The 17,505-nt window shown below is 35.7% G+C and overlaps 1 protein-coding gene across 1 annotated transcript in view; it reads right to left on the minus strand.

Annotated features, from left to right (window-relative positions):
- Window positions 1-7,817: 7,817 nt before the first annotated feature.
- Window positions 7,818-17,505, minus strand: part of SCN7A (sodium voltage-gated channel alpha subunit 7) — a 56,136-nt gene continuing 46,448 nt past the window's right edge. Inside the window, exons 19-24 of the mRNA XM_060106464.1 lie at window positions 15,499-15,777; window positions 14,671-14,728; window positions 13,778-13,911; window positions 12,139-12,243; window positions 11,548-11,818; window positions 7,818-8,872 (exon numbers count right to left, since the gene is read on the minus strand). Of these exons, the coding sequence (XP_059962447.1) occupies window positions 7,818-8,872; window positions 11,548-11,818; window positions 12,139-12,243; window positions 13,778-13,911; window positions 14,671-14,728; window positions 15,499-15,777 (1,902 nt within the window). The remainder of the gene's footprint in view (window positions 8,873-11,547; window positions 11,819-12,138; window positions 12,244-13,777; window positions 13,912-14,670; window positions 14,729-15,498; window positions 15,778-17,505) is intronic.

The following is a 17,505-nucleotide window of genomic DNA, read 5'->3' on the forward strand; positions in this document are numbered from 1 at the left end:
CTGGTTTTTTGGCATATATGAGACAGTCTATGCTATAAGAATTTTAACACAAAAAGAATTATTCAGCAAAAAAAAAAGATAGCTCTTTCATGTACTGAAACAGTATGATGTACCCAATGATCGAAAAGCACTATTTTATGAGTTTATGATAGTTTCCTTCCAATTCACTTGTTTAGGATTATTGGAGAGAATCCTAAGCAAAAAGTGAAAGTCAGTGTAGGGTTGGAATACACTGTTTTGCATATTTTCAGATATTATTTGATATCAGTTCAGATTTTTTTTCACCCTTTTAACCTTTGCTTCTGCCCTCCCTCAATTTCCACACATTTAGGAAGAGAACTGATTTGTTCTTTCTAAACCCAGCCAATTATATGTCAAGGCAGAAAAGACAAATAGCTTCTAAGTACTCTAGACTTTGCTTTTGAAAAGCCTGGATCTTTAGGAAAACTTATAGGTTTTAGGTAAGTTTCAGATAGAAGCAAAACATCTTGAAAAATCACAGGGGAAAGGTGAATTTCCTTTCTTCAGACTAGAAAAAATGATTCTCCCAGACTGAAAACAGGAGTGCTTCTTCCAAAGTGGGGCCACCAGGGAGGTGAAAAGATCTAAACAATTCACTCTACAAGCCTCACCACACAGGTCACTTCTTCCCAAACGTTGCTTGCCCAGCTCTTCTATATCCAAGTTTCCTTTCCTACCTTCCATGTTCTCAGAGCCATATAGTTTCTCTATTGTTCTGAGCAATCAGTTCAGCTGTGGTTCCAAGCTTGTTAACATTCAGCAAAATACAAGTATCATAGGATGTACTCTTCCTTCCTTCCTTCTTTCCTTCCTCTCTCCCTCCCTCTCTCTTTTCCTTCTTTTCTTACTTCCATTTTTCCTTCCTTTACTTTTTCAGAAAAGTAAAGTTAAATTTAAAAAATTTTAAAAGAGAGAGAATAAGACTTAAGCTTACTTTGAGGTCAATTATTACAGGAGGTAGAATTTGAGTTCTTTCAGTTTCAAGAACTATAAAAGGCCAAAAGTTTAGCTGGTGTATGGATCAGGGATAATTTGTGGAGAGTTGAGTTCATAAAATGTATGGGCAGAGTTTAAAGGGAAGTCAAGGGATTTTGCTTCTAAGCCTGAAGGCGGGGTGGGGGCTGGGGATCAGGGTGCAGGAGGCATGGTTACAAAAAGTTCCCTAGAGACTAGATGTAGCTATAACAAAGTGTCAGTTACAGAAGTTGCAGCCATAAAGAGTGGAAATTAAACCCAGTAATCTGGGAGATGCAGAGACTTTCCTTCTCTGCCCAGAGACACCTGAATGGATGGGAGGAGCCAGCAAGGAGGATGCAGGCACAAGTAGCCTGGTCCAGAAAGTCTCCTTGTCCTCATGAGCTGTTAGTAGAGGGATCCTTTCTCATTCTCTGACCTCCCTCTGAGAAAAGCCAGGTTGCTTGGCCTGTGGAAACCTCTTTCAGTCCAGCAGGGACCAGTGGCAGCCCAAGCCACATCAGATAAACAAGGAAAACCAAAATAACACCTCCAAGGCTCTGAAAATTAAACTACTATGAGAACCACAGCCTGCAAAAATAGACCAAGACCTATATGCTAAACCTAAACAGTGTGATTAACTGTTAAAATAAAAGATTTAAGTAGGGTCCAGTATCTCCTAATATAGACAAAATATCCAGAGCATGATTTTAAAAGAACAGCCAACATACCAAGAACTAAGAAAAATCACAAGTTGAAGGACGAAAGACAATTAGTTGACACTAATCCTGAGATGAGTCCGATACTGGAATTATCTGAGAAATATTTTTAAAACATCCACTATAACAATGCTTCAACAATGAATTGCAAATTCTCTTGAAACAAATTAAAAACCAGAAAATCACTGCAAAGAAATAAATTCTATAAGAAAAAAATCAGTGGAATTATAGAACTGAAAAATACAATAACAGAAATAAAAAACTCAATGGATGGGTTCAACAGTAGAGTGAAGATGATGAAGGAGAAAATCAGTGAACTTAAGCAGAGAACAATACAATTCACTCAATCTGAACAACAGACAGAAAAAAGATTGTTAACAACAACAACAACAAAAAATGAACAGAGCCTCAGGTACCTGTGAGACAATAACAAAAGAGTCATCCATCATGTCATTACTATCTCAGAAGGAAAGCAGAAAAAAGTGAGGCTGAAAAATTGTTTGAAGAAGTATTGGCTGAAGATATCAAAAATTTGGTTAATGACACAAATCTACAGTTCCAAGAAGCTGAGTAGATACCAAACAGGATAAACACAAAGAAATCCATGCCAAAGCTGCACCTAATTAAAAAATTTGAAAACTAAAAATTAAAAATTATTGAAAGCAGCTGTAAGGAGATGACATTTTACCTACAGTGGAATGAATACCCATGCAAATGACAATGGATTTCTTATGTGAGGTTATGGAAGCCAGAAATGGCACAATATTCTTCAGGCAAAAAACTGTCAACCACAAATTCTATATCCTATGAATTTATCCTTCAGGAATGAAAGAAATAAAAACATTCTCAGAGGAAGAAAAGATAGAAGAATTTGTTACTAGCAGACAGTCTTTCTAAAAATTTAGTAATATATTCTGTTTAACCAAATATATCAAAACGCTATCATTTCAACTTGCAATAAATATATATTAAATACAAAAATATTAAAGAGAAATAAACTCTCTTACTTTTAAAGATTGGCTAAGCAAAATTCTTCAAACAGAAAATAATTGATAAAAGAAGGAAGGATGGAGCGTCAGGAAGAAAGAAGAAGTAATGTAAAGAGCAGAAATATGGACTCATACAAGGGACTGTTCTTTTCCTTATGTGTTTTAAAACCATATTTGATGACTGGAGCAAAAATTGTAGTGCCTTCTGATTCCCAAGACAATAATATTTTCAAATAGGGAAGAAAAAGAGACAAATGAGAGTGAGGTTTCCATACTTCACTAAAAGTGGTAAAATGCTTTATATTAGACTGTATAATGTGTAGATTGATAGATATATAGATAAGTAGATATAGTAATACTCAGAACAAGCACTGCCAAAAATATACAAAGAGATACACTTAAAAGCACTATGAATAAATCCAGATGGAATCCTAAAATATGTTCAGAATTGTGCAGGAATATAAGAAAAGAGAACCAGAGAAATGAGACTGGAGGAAACAAATAGAAAATAAATACTGGGCCTCCCTGGTGGCGCAGTGGTTGAGAGTCCGCCTGCCAATGCAGGGGATACGGGTTCGTGCCCCGGTCTGGGAGGATCCCATATGCCGCGGAGCGGCTGGGCCCGTGAGCCATGGCCGCTGAGCCTGCGCATCCGGAGTCTGTGCTCCGCAACGGGAGAGGCCACAACAGTGAGAGGCCCGTGTACAGCAAAAAAAAAAAAAAAAAAAGAAAGAAAAAAAAAAAAAAAGAAAATAAATACTAAATGACAACCTTAAATGTTAACATATCAATAATTACCTTAAATGTAATTGATCTAAATATACCAGTAAAAACTAGATTAAAAAATGTGACCCAGCCATATAGTGATTATAAGAAACCCACTTCAAATTCAGTGACATATGTCTATTGGAAGTAAAAGAATGAAAACAAGGAAGATTTCCCTCACCAATGCGCAGGCATCATCCAATTCATTTAAGGTCCAAATAGAACAAAAAGGTAGAGGAAGGATGAATTCTCTCTCTCTGTTCTTGAGCTGGGACATCTATATTCTCCTGCTTTTGGACATTGGAGTTCCTGGTTCCAGGGCCTTTAGATTCAGATTTTGGGACTTACACCAGTGTCCCTCTCCAGTTCTTAGGCCTTTGGTCTTGGACTGGGAGCTACCCCATGGCTCTCTTCGTTCTCAGGCCTTTGGATGTGGACAGAACTGTACTGCCATCTTTCCTGGTTCTCAAGCTTGCACATGGCATATCTCAGATTCTATAATTGTGTGAGGCAATTCCCCTCATAATAAATCTCCTCTTATATATCTCTATGTATATTACTAGTTCTGTTTCTCTGGAGAACCTTGACTTTATCCTTTTTAAGGATAAAGACAACTTTATCTCTAAATTACTGTGCTTAGGAGATGCTCAACAGTTTTTTATGAAAGATAGTAAGAAGAAAAGAAGGGAAGAATGGTGATGAAATTTTGTATGAATGGGGACCCTGAACTTATGGGTTATTTGAAGATGTTACCTTCATGTGGTTTAGACTAGAATCCAGGAGTAGGGGTGTTGTGCCACCTGGATGGTTTAACAGAGTAGATAGCTGGAGTTGAGAGAAAATCCTGTGAGCTAATTTGTAATTTTGAAGTCAGTGAAGATAAGAGGTTCACTTAAAGATGAGGAGAAGAGTAAGTGTCTGACCCTGACAGTTTTAGGTTACCTAACATAAAAAGGAAAATCTCCACCGGTAGAGTGAAGCCTCAGTCATTCACTGGGGCATGTTATTGAGTGTTAGAGTTGAGTTGAGCATGTGGAACTGGAATTTATTGAAAGGAACAGTTAAAGGAGGAGAGGGTTCAAGAGCCAAAGGGCAAAATAAAGCATGTCTGGGAAGGGATTCAGAGGGCACAGAGTAATTCTGCTCCAGTTTCTATTCCATCTCTGCTGTGAAAATTTTATCCTATTGTTGATTCCTCTCTATATATTGTCTAGCTTGAAGAACTAGTAGCTGGAACCTTAGGTCTCATCTCCATGACGAACTCCTCTCCTTAAAAGTGTCTCTGTGTTGAATACAGTTACCTTTTTCTCTAATTGATAAAATCTTTCTTTTTCTTCAGGGGCTCATTTTATTAACATCACCTATAATTTTTAATGTAGAATCCATCATTCCGTCCTGTATATATATATTACATGTTATATGAAATAGGATAAAAATTACCATATATTACATATCCAGCTGAATAGTTATGTTTCCCCTGGTAGCCAATAAACTCTTTAGTTTCATATTTATCTTTGTATGTATCTATGTGTATATGTATGTATATCTATCCAGGCTCTGGGTTTATCTCTAGTATCTAGCATTCAATAAATGTTGAATGAAAAAAACTTCTATAGTTTTATCCCTTGTGCCTCTCCTTTTTCCAGAAGTGGTCATGACTTTTAAAATTCCTTCCACGGGGGTGGGGTGTGGGCAGTGGTGGGGGGGTGCTGGATGTTGGGGAGAGAAGGAGAGAGGGAGAAAGGGAGAGAGAGAGGGAGAGAGAGGGGTGGGGGAGAGGGCGAGAAGAGAGGGAAGGAAGAAGATTCCTTATCTCTGCACAAAGATATAATTTATCTTAAACTTCCTTTGTCTTTACCCAGGTTATTTATTACTAGACAATTGTCAAACAGAGTGGTTAACTATTCAGGCTCTTAAACTAGCCCTGGTTTGCATTCCTGGCCATGTTAATTACAAGTTCTGTGTCATATAAAAGCCCTTATAACCCTCCTAAGCCTGAGTTTTTTCATCTATAAAATGAGAATTATCATTGCTTCATGAGTTGTGAATGCTGAGTTCATGCATGATAAATACTTAGCACAAGGCTGGGCTTAACAGTCTGCTCAATAAATGGTAGCTATTTCCAACATTTTAAAAACCATTTTAAAGTGAATTATATTTATTAAAGAAGCAGGTATTGGTAAATATTAGCATAAGAATAAATTTAATTTCAGCATTATCTTCCATATAGCAACTTCTAAAAATATGGAGATATATCTAGTAAACTTCAGATTTTGCTAAGAGGAGTGCTTTTTACATTTTTCAGTTTGTAAGGATCTCTGGTAAGCTTACTAATATTTATTTTACAAAATTAAGTTAATCCAAACGAAGCAAAATTATTTCCAGTTTTGAACTTTGAACCTGAATGAATAAGCTTTAATGTAAGGCTCATTTTAAAAAGTTCTTATTACACAAAGTTGCCAACCTAATTTACGAAAGAAAAAGAACCAAAGCTTACCTTGGTTAACAAGTTGTATTTACTATTTTCTTTAGTATCTAAAAAGTAAAATATATTGTAAGATTTGTTAAAAATAATTCTTTACATAGTTTTTGGAAGGTTAGTGGCACATAGTTTTTGGAAGGTTAGTGGCAAACACGATTTACAATTAAAAGATATCATTTTCGAACTAAAATCAGTTCATAGTCTTTATGGAATTTACAGAAGCAAGCTTAGATTCAGTTTAAATATTTGAAGCTGTTTCCACATTAAAGCATTTCCAAGAAATAGAAAATTGAGAAGCTTAAATAAAGCACCAGCTGTCACCATGTCACCAAATTAACACTGATTCCTCACTGGTCCCCATCACATGATGGAGAACAGGAGGAGAGAGGGAAGCAACACTTATAGTAAGAAACAGAACCCTGAAATTACATTTGCTTAGGGGATCCCCCAAAGGCATCTTGGTCAGGTTAATACATTTCTGAGGAGCAGAAATAGATTATAATAGTTAAGGCTCAATCAAGATCATGCATTCATAATAAAATACAATTACTGATATTTAAGTGATATTGACTGTCATACAACATATTTAAAGCTTTTCATTAAGTCATCAGTATACCTATTTTCCTTCTGAATCCTTCAGGACTTTGTAGGCACACTGAAATCAATCATCTTACAAATAGAATAAATATCTGAATCTCAAACTACAGGGATGCAAGAGACTGCATTTTATGATTACATCAAAACAACTATTTGTGCCTATCTTACTAGTGAAAATTAATGCTTAGGATTTTAAAGTTTTTCAAACATAAAACATTTTACATAGTAATTATGTATGTGATGAAATAAACACAAAACAAAACAGAAAACTTGGAAAGATAAATGAGAAAGTGGAAACTAAGCTGCATACACTAATGTTATAAAACACCACGAACAACAAACTCACACTTTGATCTCCTAGTTCAGAGTCCACACAGTTTTAGTGATCATTTTCTTTCTCAAAGTTATAAAAATCCATGAAGTGCAGTGAAAAGTACTACAAAGTGGCCACTGTTTCCCAATGAGAAATGAGAAAAATTAGAAAATGTAGGCTATAATTGTAGTTCCCTTTATGCTGATTGTTCTAGGAACTCATTCTCTTAAAGAGAGAATGGTCCTTAGCTGGAACTAGCCAAAAAGATGAGAAACTAGGAATCCAAGAACAATGAAACAACATTAATTCACAAACCAAAAATAAATAAAACCAAAACAATCAAAAACAAAACCTAGGCTCTAATCAATCTTTTTCAAAAGCGGTTTGAATCAGCCCAAGAGTCTCTTTGATTAATCTCAAAGACACTTTCTAAGAACTGCCTTTCCTCTTCCCCTGATTGGCATCAGTCTAGGCAAGGTTATGATTTAATGGCCTGTAGCATTGTACTATTTTTTAAAATACCATCCCACTTTAAGCAAGTACTTGTTTATTTGTAATTATGTCCCATTAGTAGTGACTTGAATCCCATCAAGTTAAAGTAGACATAAAATGTATAAGTAAGCTCCTTTGGCTACTAATTTCTGCTACTACCTCTCCTAACCCTCCAGAAGAAGCACACACCATATAAGCCATATAGAGAAAACAAGTATTGGATTATTAAACAACAGTTTTAACCCAATTTAACTCTGCAGTAATATTAAGGGGTTGTCTTGGTCAGACTGAATATACAGGGGTAAAAGTGAATTGGACGTGGGATCTTGTGAGCACAAGCTTATCTTCTATGGGTTGTAAACAATTGATTTTTAAGTGAAATCTTTCGTTTCTCTGATCTTTGCTTTTATTTCTGATCTAAACTTTTAACATTTGGGGAATATGTAAAGAAGGTAGAAAGGTAGTAAGTGGGATTAGATCTGGCTTTAAATAGTTGACTTTCCCTCCGTTTTGTCAAAATATGAATCTTCTTTGATAGTCTGAACTTCCACGTCCCCATCTATCATATGAATATCTGATGTTTTTTTGTCATTTTGCCTCAAACGGTAACTTTTATAAGCACGCTGAATGATGGTTGCTGAGACTACCTCTTGTTTTCGTTTCAGAGTAGTTGTAATTGGCTCATATGTGATCTTAAAAGGGTTGGCTAACATAAATCCAGATTCCATCTCTGAAAGAACTTTCTCCATGCTTACATCTTTACTCATAACTCGCTTTGTTAAAGCGAGTAAGATGTCAAGGCAATGAATTCTGTCCCCGACAGCCATGGGAAGATCCATGGCAACAATCTGGCCCTTGTTTGGTTTTGCTATGAAAAGAGGAGGATGAAGAGCAGCTGCAAAGTCGGAAAGCTTGCTAGAGTCTATATACTGGGTTCTATCAGGATCAAACCTCTTCCATACCTGAAAAAATTTCCTAAAATCATCTTCACTCAATGTCTTGGCTTTTTTTTTAGAAGCAATATTTAAAAACTCCATGACAACAATAATGTACATGTTTACAATGATCAGCCATGATATGAGGATGTAACTGACAAAATAAACAATCCCAACAAAGGGGTTACCACAGTCTCCTCTAACATGAGTCCCAGGGTTAATTTTATCAGGATCACAGTCAGACCATTTACTGTTGAAAATTGCATTGAGCATCCCGTCCCAACCAGCAAATATTGTAACTTGGAAAAGACAGAGCATACTGCTGCCAAACGTTTCAAAGTTGGACACATCATTAATTCCAGCTTCCTTTTTAACATAGGCAAAATTGTACATTCCAAATATGGCGTAGACGAACATGATCAGGAAGATGAAGAGACTGATGTTCAACAATGCGGGGAGGGACAGCATCAAAGGAAGCAGCAGATCATGGAACACCTTTGGTCCTTTCTCAGGACGCAGGATGTGGATGATCCGTGAGAGAAGTATCAGTTGCACAAGGGAAGGAGGTACAAGGTAATATCCCACCATCAGAGGCAGAAATAGTCCTTGGTGTAGGAAAAGATAAAGCAGGCAATACAATTATTTAGAGGAATATAAATTATTTTACATTTCTTTGGTTTTCTTCTATATGTTAAGGTAATTAATCCTTCCCGTATAACATTTAGCACATATTGAAAGTCTGGGTTAGCCAAATACTAATTGTGGCAATGCTCAGAGTGTCTAACAAAATTGGAAGAGAATTATTTCTACCATCATTTTCAGAGTATTACAGATCAAGCACTTCTGGAGTCACAGATGGCATGAATTCATAATATAGGACAGTAGTCATATATTTGTTTTCCTGATTGCAGTTAGATCAAGAAATTTAATTCAACCCAACCTTTATTGGGTACCTAATAAAGATGTCAAGAAAATATGCGAAGATGAGTGACATGACTCCTATCCTCAAAGACCCTATAATCTAGGGAGTAGAGGTAGATATTTAAGCTAACTATAAGGCAAGGCAGAAAGACCTAGTGGATAAACATAGTTTAAAAAATATTTTGTATTCAGTGATCACAGATTATAATTTGATTTATTGACTTCATAAATAGTATCTGGGACCTTAGGAGCTTTAAATGTGAATTGAATAAATGAATCTTCGCCAAGAACTTTTCTTTCTGGCAATGGTGGGAGGATGACGGCACTATGAGAGGGAGATATATAACTATAAAGCAAGGTGGAATTATAATTACCATAAAAAACATAAGGGATGCTCTCTAAAAGTACTGGAGAGGGTGTGGTTCATTCTGAGTTGAGAAGGTGGAGAAGGGGAAAATCCCATGAAACTTCTAAATGAGATGGTATGTTTGCTGAATCTGGAAGGATCATGTCTCACATTTCTGTTAATTTGGTCACTGTCAATGATGGCATTCTCACTGACGTTCTATCTTACATATACCCTCATTTCCACAGTGCTTTAGTGAACTTTCTACTCTGACTCAAATTTTCATTTCTCCTCAATCTCTCAAACCCTTCCATTATGCAGGAGGTTTCCCTACTTAATTATAAACACAGTTTTCTTCTTCATCACTAAATTTTCTTCACTTCCTTTCTTATCTAAAACCTGACTCTATCTTGAGGACGCTATTTCCCTTGCAACACTCTCAAGCACAGATAACTCACTCTTTCCCATTCCACATTTCTCAGGGTAGAAAGATGGAACAAGCAAGCATCTTTCCCTCTTTCCAATGTGATTTTCAGATACATTTCCTTCACATTAATTTTATAAACAAAAAAGAAATTTTTGACTGTTTGTGGACCATGACATTCAACTATACCATCTCCTACCATTCCTTGGTTCTATGAACTATTCATTCTCCCTCATTCATATTCACTGGAGACTTTGGTACATGGCTCACTGTCACCCTTTCCACCCCAGCACCTACCATCAACAACCCATTGAAAGGCTAGCCCTCCAGTATTTTGCTTTCTTAAATTTTAATAATCTCCATCATTTTACTGTAGACACACCCATCTATGGCCACATTCTGCACCCAGGATACCTGACTTTCTGAGATCTCAAATTTGAACATCTTTATCTCGGACTGCAATTTTCTCTCCTTCTAGATGTCTGATTCAGTAACTCTCATTTCAATCTCATGGGGCTCTTTAATTCTGTTTTCCTCTGTTTTCTTCCTATCAGCCCTTTCCTGACTTTACAGACTTTTCTAGCAAGCTTCTTGTACTTGTCTATCAATATTAGCTGCACTGCCTCTACTACCAGCTGATGAATGAATTTTCTGGGAGCACAACTGAGCAGTTTATCTACATTTTTCACTACTGACTGCATAGAATAGTACTTGACAATAACATTAAATATTGTTTCTACTCTTATGGAGATAACATTCTAGTATGTGTCTTATAGGAGGCAGACAATAAACACACTTTTCTTTGCCTAAAACACTTTTATCCTAGATTCTTGGCTACCTCCTTATCCAATGGGTCTCTATTTAGATTTTTGCTTCTTCCATGAAGTTTTCTCTGATCTCTACTTACTGATTAGGTGCTCCTCGCTCTGTTGTGCTGCTGTGGCACCCCATGCTTCTTCCCTTATCATAACCTTAATAGCACAACATTAACATGTACTGTTTAATTATCTGCATCCCTTGATAGATTATAAACTATGTATATACAGGAATTATGCCTACTTTGTTTGTAACTGAATTCTTTGCACACAGCATAATATATATTCACAAAGAGGGTAATCAAGTATATTTGTTAAATAAAGGACTGGGATCTCCAGAGTAAGAGAAAACTTGTAACAAATTCATTAAACCCTAAAACTCTAGTGTTGTGAAAGTAGCAAACAGTTTTAGAGATTAGAGGAAAGGGAACAGTAATGAGTTTGAAAGGTTATATCATGCTAAGACATAAAGGTCCTTCTAGTGTCAACTTAGAAAAATAATGTATGTGATATACTGAAGGAGTAATTAAGAGTTTATCTGGTGGTCTGTGAAGTAAAGTCTACGTATTAATTCAGAAAGTATTTTTAATATCTTATATCTGTCAGGCATGTGTACATGTATGAATGTAAAAATGTAAGGCATTCCTGCTGGAAATAAAAAGGATCCCTACCTGTTTTGCTTATTAAGAGACTATATCTCAGGAGATGTTTACTCTAAGAGCTTGCCTGAATTAATATTATTACAAATGAAAATTTGACTAAACAAAATCTTACCTGTAATAGAGAAAACAACCACCATAAAATCAAAAATGTTCCATCCATTGGTGAAATAGTTATAATGGAAAACGATGAGCTTTAGTACACATTCTCCAGTGTACAGTGTAACAAAAACTGAGTTAATCCAGTAGACAGCAATATCAATTTTGGGGTTCTGTTCATCACTTTGTATCATAATGGTTATTGCTTGGAAAAATATAAGAACCATGATGATGACATTAAAAACTTGATTTGTTACCAAGTCAAAGACAAATCCTTGGAATTTGTTCTGTGTGTAAAGAAAAAAGGTGTAATATTTTTATTAATAAGATATTTATACAGACATATTGTCTTTAGATTTACAGCTTCCCTCCCAGCATAAATAGGAAAATAACTGAAGACTAAGTTTTTACCAAGCTATAACTATAGCACAGAGTAAAAGCAAACAAACAGAAAGACCATCAAAAGCTCTTTCAAAGACTATATTTAAAAAATTTTGTCAAAAGCATTTGTTGTTAAGAATTTTAAAAACACATCTTCATTTTTAAGAGAGAATATATAAAGGAAACTTTTTCAGAACTTAAAAAAAAAATCTAGGTATTTCCTTACTCCTGGGCGAGGTACTGGTTTTTGAGAGACTTCACACATCAGCTTCTTCAGTGCATGGTATTGTTTCTTCTGTTTTACTGTTATAAAGATATTTGAGCCTCCCAGGTAAAGAAATGAAAGAAAAAGATATTAAAATCATATTTAATCCAAATTTCATCTTACATTAATATGCATTTTTGAAAGTTTGGCAATTATTGATTTAATACTTTAAAAAAGGCTTAACTGCAATGAACTAAATCATGTTTAAACATGTCTGACCTTCTGCACAAAAATTCATACAAAACACAGAGTATATACTGGAAATGATTGATAATTATCTTTTGATGAACTTTCCTGTGGGTAGTCAACCCTATTTTAACTTTTTAGTTACTGAGGCCTACCTTTTGTTAGAGACAAAGGAGAAACAGCAGAGGATATCTGGAAAGGTGACTAAGAAAAGTTGAACTAAAAAGCTGAAGGTAAAGCTGGTTTGTACCTTTTAATAATCAGGAAGAAATATAATTGGTCATATATGTGTTTTTATATGTTCATACATTACTTAATTTTCCAAATACTATTAGAAGATGCTTTTCACTATTATTCAAAAAGCACCAGTGCTTACCTCTTCATTGAACCTCCTAGGGATTATTCATCTTTGTGTTTCTAGTGCTAATTTCAGTATCTTATACAGAATATGCAAAGTGAATAAGAGGTGAACATTTAATGTGTTAATCTAGGAATTAGGAATTGTTACTGCCCATGGCAGGACTTGCTCACTTAAAATTGACAGGGGTCATCAGTTTGAAGTCCAGAAGCAAATCCTAGGATATCATCCCATTAGGTTGAAATCCCTAGGAAGATGAAGCATCCAATCCAATGAATATTTCATTTGACCACTGATCTTTCTAATCCCATCTAATTAGTGCAGACTCAGAGTGGTTTGTTTACCAGATTCTACATGTGGTTAAACTTGATGACATGGCCAAAGATGGAATTTCAAGATTAAACTCTTCTTTTCTTTGATTTACCATAAGGCATTCCTACACCTAATAGAAAGTAGGGCCCTGAGGTTAAAATAAGTGAACTTATATGACTTTTGAGGCATTTGTATTAATAGAAGCCCTGAAGGGAGTCTTTGTGTGGAGATGGCACCAAACATGTGTTGTTCAATTCTGCCTCTGAATTCTCTCTTATTTGTTTCGAGGGCTCCTATTTACGTCATGTAGTTAGGATTTATGACTCCCTCTACTTCTAGCAGAAAAAGCTATTTCAGCCGACAAAGATGTCTCTGCTGCTTATGACTCTGAAAGCTTTGAGTATATCAGAGAGTAAAAAAGTGTGGTTTATTTTTCTTGAACATCTTCAGATATTTGTGCAGATGCATAACTATGTTATTTTTCAGCATGTCATTATTTACAAACCTATATACAGAAACATTTGTAGTTTTTAACTTTTAAACTTGTCTGTGCTTATTTGAATATAGAAAACAATGTAAAAGTGAACATTTCAGCAATATCCATCAATCTGCAGGAACATCAATCATTTTTTTAAAGATAAGTACCAAATAAAAACAATATTAAGCTGAATCCAAAACCAATTATTTGAAGCAGGACATTTTTTTCCCCTCGGGCATTGATGAACAAAGAATATTTATACTTATCTTTACTTTATGTTTGTTGAAATTAGCAATAATAGCACCAATCAACATACTCAGAGGAAGAAATAATCCAATGATAATAAAGTCAATAAAGTAACAATACATGTAGATGTTGTCTTCAAAATTAGGCTGCATATCTACCTAAAAGTTAAGTTAAAAAATAAGCGAAATAAGGCAGAGCACAGAGGATTTTTAGGGCAGTGAAAATACTCTGTATGATATTATAATGAAGGGTATATGTTATTATACATTTGTCCAAACCCATAGAATGTACAACACTGAGTGAACCCTATGAACTATGAACATTGGGTGAATATGATATGTCAATGTAGGTTCATCTTTGGCAAAAAATGTAGCACTGTGGTGAGGAATGTCAATAATGGGGAGGTGTGCATGTGTGAGGGCAGGGGTATATGGGAAATCTTTGTACCTCCCTCTCAATTTTGCTGTAGATCTAAAATTTCTCTGAAAAAATTGTTTTTAAAAATAAAATAAAAAGTGAGAAAATAAGCAAAATATTTATACTGACCTTTTAAGACTTAGAAAATAATTTATGACAAAAAAAATACAACAGTGATACTTGAGGCAATATTTCCTCCTTGTTCTTTGGTGAAGAGATATCATGGCTTTTATTTGAATTTTAAAGTTTATTGCATTGGTTTAATCATTGTTATGATCATCTTTCAAATGGGTCTATTTGACCTCCACCATTGTATATAATCCTGGAAGGAGTTCATTGTTCATGAAATATTCAATCTGAAATGTATTTAATTTCTATCTAGCATAAGCATTTGCTTTTACCATGTTAATTGCTCAATTATTGCTTGTGTCCTGTCCTTGAATTGCAAAAATGACTTTGTGTGAACCTTAACAGTGGCTCTAGGATTATATTGTACTTACACCAATAGAATCAACTGCTGAATTCATAATAGTGATCCATCCATTAAATGTGGCCTGTAAAAATGGCATGTATTTAATTTTTATGGAAATCTTATGCTTTGTGGCAAATAAAAATTAAAACTCAATCTGTTATTAATACAGTAAAGCATTTGATTAGTAAGGCTGACCACACTTCAATATACTGTGTAACTGAGATCTTTACCACTTTCATTTTTACATTTATATTGTCTGTTAACAACTATTTTAAAACTACTTAGCTTAATTGTAGTTAATAACTTAAAATGTTTTAAGATAGTATTAATAAAAAGAGACAGAGAGGGCACTGGTTAGATAGATAGATAAATGGTAAATAAATACACGCTGCCCAAGTGTCATAGTTAGTTGTAACTGCTGTATATGTGTTTTACTATGACAGAGGTAAGACAGGAATTATTCACCACCTTATATCTGCTAGATATTGGGGGACCAAGTAGCCATTCCTCAAAGCACTAAGTAGAAACAAAATAGCAGTAATCTGAGTTAGATCAAAAAATGTGAACCTATTATCTCATCAGTGGTGGAGGAAATAGCTTTGGCCAGTACCTGTCATTTCCTCCATTAGTCCTTCCTTTATTTCCACTTCCTTCTCCCAACAGAGCAAGGACTATATTTCACTTTTGTCTTTCTAAATGAGCTTAGTATAGTATGTCCCATAACATGTATCTACTAACTAATAATTGCTAAAATAATTTAAAACCAACTTTATTAAGCACCCACATTTTGTCCTTTATGTTCACATACAATATGAATGAACATGTAATTCACAAATTCAAACATGTACTTACTACTTGAAGCAGTGAAAGAAAACTGATTCCAACATTATCAAAGTTCAGTTTTGCATTCTCCCATGGCATGGATTCATTAAACACAAGGCTTTCACATTGACTTCTATTCATGACTTCAGATATAGGAAACCTTTCTCCACTTGTTGGGTCAATGCATTCATAGAATGTGCCAGCAAATAAGTGTACTCCTATGATGCTAAAAGCCAGCCAGATCATAAGGCAGACCAGTAACACATTCAATGTGGGTAAAGTTGTTTTTACCAAAGCTCTCACTACCACCTGGCATATAAAAAACAAACATGTAAACTTTAAGTAAGAACTGTGCAAGTGTTTTAATTAAATTGGAAATATTTATTAATGTAATGTCATATTGAAATAACAACAAAAAAGGCCATCTTTAAAGATTAAATAGATCACATCTGGTATTTGAATAACCTAAAAAACAAATTTCAATTAAAAATATATATTAAAGGCCATGAGCCTGCGCTCTAGTGTCAACCTCAGCACACCCCAAGTTACCTCACCACCCACACCTGCCCAGACGGTCCTGTTGCCTCCTGCCTGAGCAACTTCAGTGCTGGCTAATCAGACGATACCAGCCTTGGATTGCTGATCTTTCTGGAAAGTTTTAACTGTGGAGGAGAAAGGAAATGTCTTAGCTTTAGAAGATGGGTCTGCCTTGAGGGAGTGGCAGACAGATTGAGTGGGCTGGATTTCTAAGAAGTACAGAGAGGCTGGAAGAATATAATAGGTCCTGAGGGCTTCTGAACCCCAACCAGGTCAGCCCAGCACAGCTTCACCCAACACAACCTTTGGAAGGGAAGAAGTGAGGCCCTGGTTTATTAAATGTGAGGAGTAAAATGCCTGCAGTAGAACTAAAACAATGAGAGTGGTTGATGAAAGAAAGAGAGAGAGAGAAGAGAAGAAACGAAACGAAAAGAAAAGAAAAGAAAAGAAGGATTGAGATGTTCAAGTTTTAACAAGCTGCCACATGATAACCATGTGCTGGTCTTAAGATCACATTTTGAATACCGTGTGGCTGACAGGGTCGTGGTGCTCCGGCCGGGTGTCAGGCCTGAGCCTTGGAGGTGGGAGAGCCAAGTTCAGGACAATGGACCACCAGAGACCTCCTGGCCTCACATAATATCAGTTGGCAAGATGTCTCCCAGAGATCTCCATCTCAATGCTAAGACCCAGCTCCACTCAATGACCAGCAAGCTCCATTGCTTGACACCACATGCCAAACAACTAGCAAGACAGAAACACAACCCCACCCATTAGCAGAGAGGCTGCCTAAAATCATGATAAGTTCACAGACACCCCAAAACACAACAACAGACATGTTTCTGCCCACCAGAAAGACAAGATCCAGCCTCACCCACCAAAACAGAGGCACCAGTCCCCTCCACCAGGAAGCCTACACAATCCACTGAACCAACCTCACCCACTTGGGGCAGACATCAGAAACAACAGGACCTACGAACCTGAAGCCTGTGAAAAGGAGACCCCAAACACAGTAAGTTAAGCAAAATGAGAAGACAGAGAAATACTCAGCAGATGAAGGAGCAAAGTAAAAACCCACCAGACAAAACAAATAAAGAGGAAATAGGCAGTCTACTGAAAAGAATTCAGAGTACTCAAGATAGTAAAGATAATCCAAAATCTTGGAAACAGAATGGAGAAAATACAAGAAACATTTACCAAGGACCTAGAAGAACTAAAGAGCAAAGAAACAATGATAAGCAACACAATAAATGAAATTAAAAATTCTCTAGAAGGAATCAATAGCAGAATCACTGAGGCAGAAGAATGGATAAGTAACCTGGAATATAAAATAGTGGAAATAACTACAGAGCAGAATAAAGAAAAAAGAATGAAAAGAATTGAGGACAGTCACAGAGACTTCTGGGGCAAAATTAAATGCACCAACATTTGAATTATAGGGGTCCTATATTGGAAAATTAATAAGTGTGTATGATGTCCTTATAATTTAAAAAAGTTAGCTAA

Source organism: Mesoplodon densirostris, chromosome 8 (assembly GCF_025265405.1).
Source record: "Mesoplodon densirostris isolate mMesDen1 chromosome 8, mMesDen1 primary haplotype, whole genome shotgun sequence".
Classification (NCBI taxonomy): Eukaryota; Metazoa; Chordata; class Mammalia; order Artiodactyla; family Ziphiidae; genus Mesoplodon; species Mesoplodon densirostris.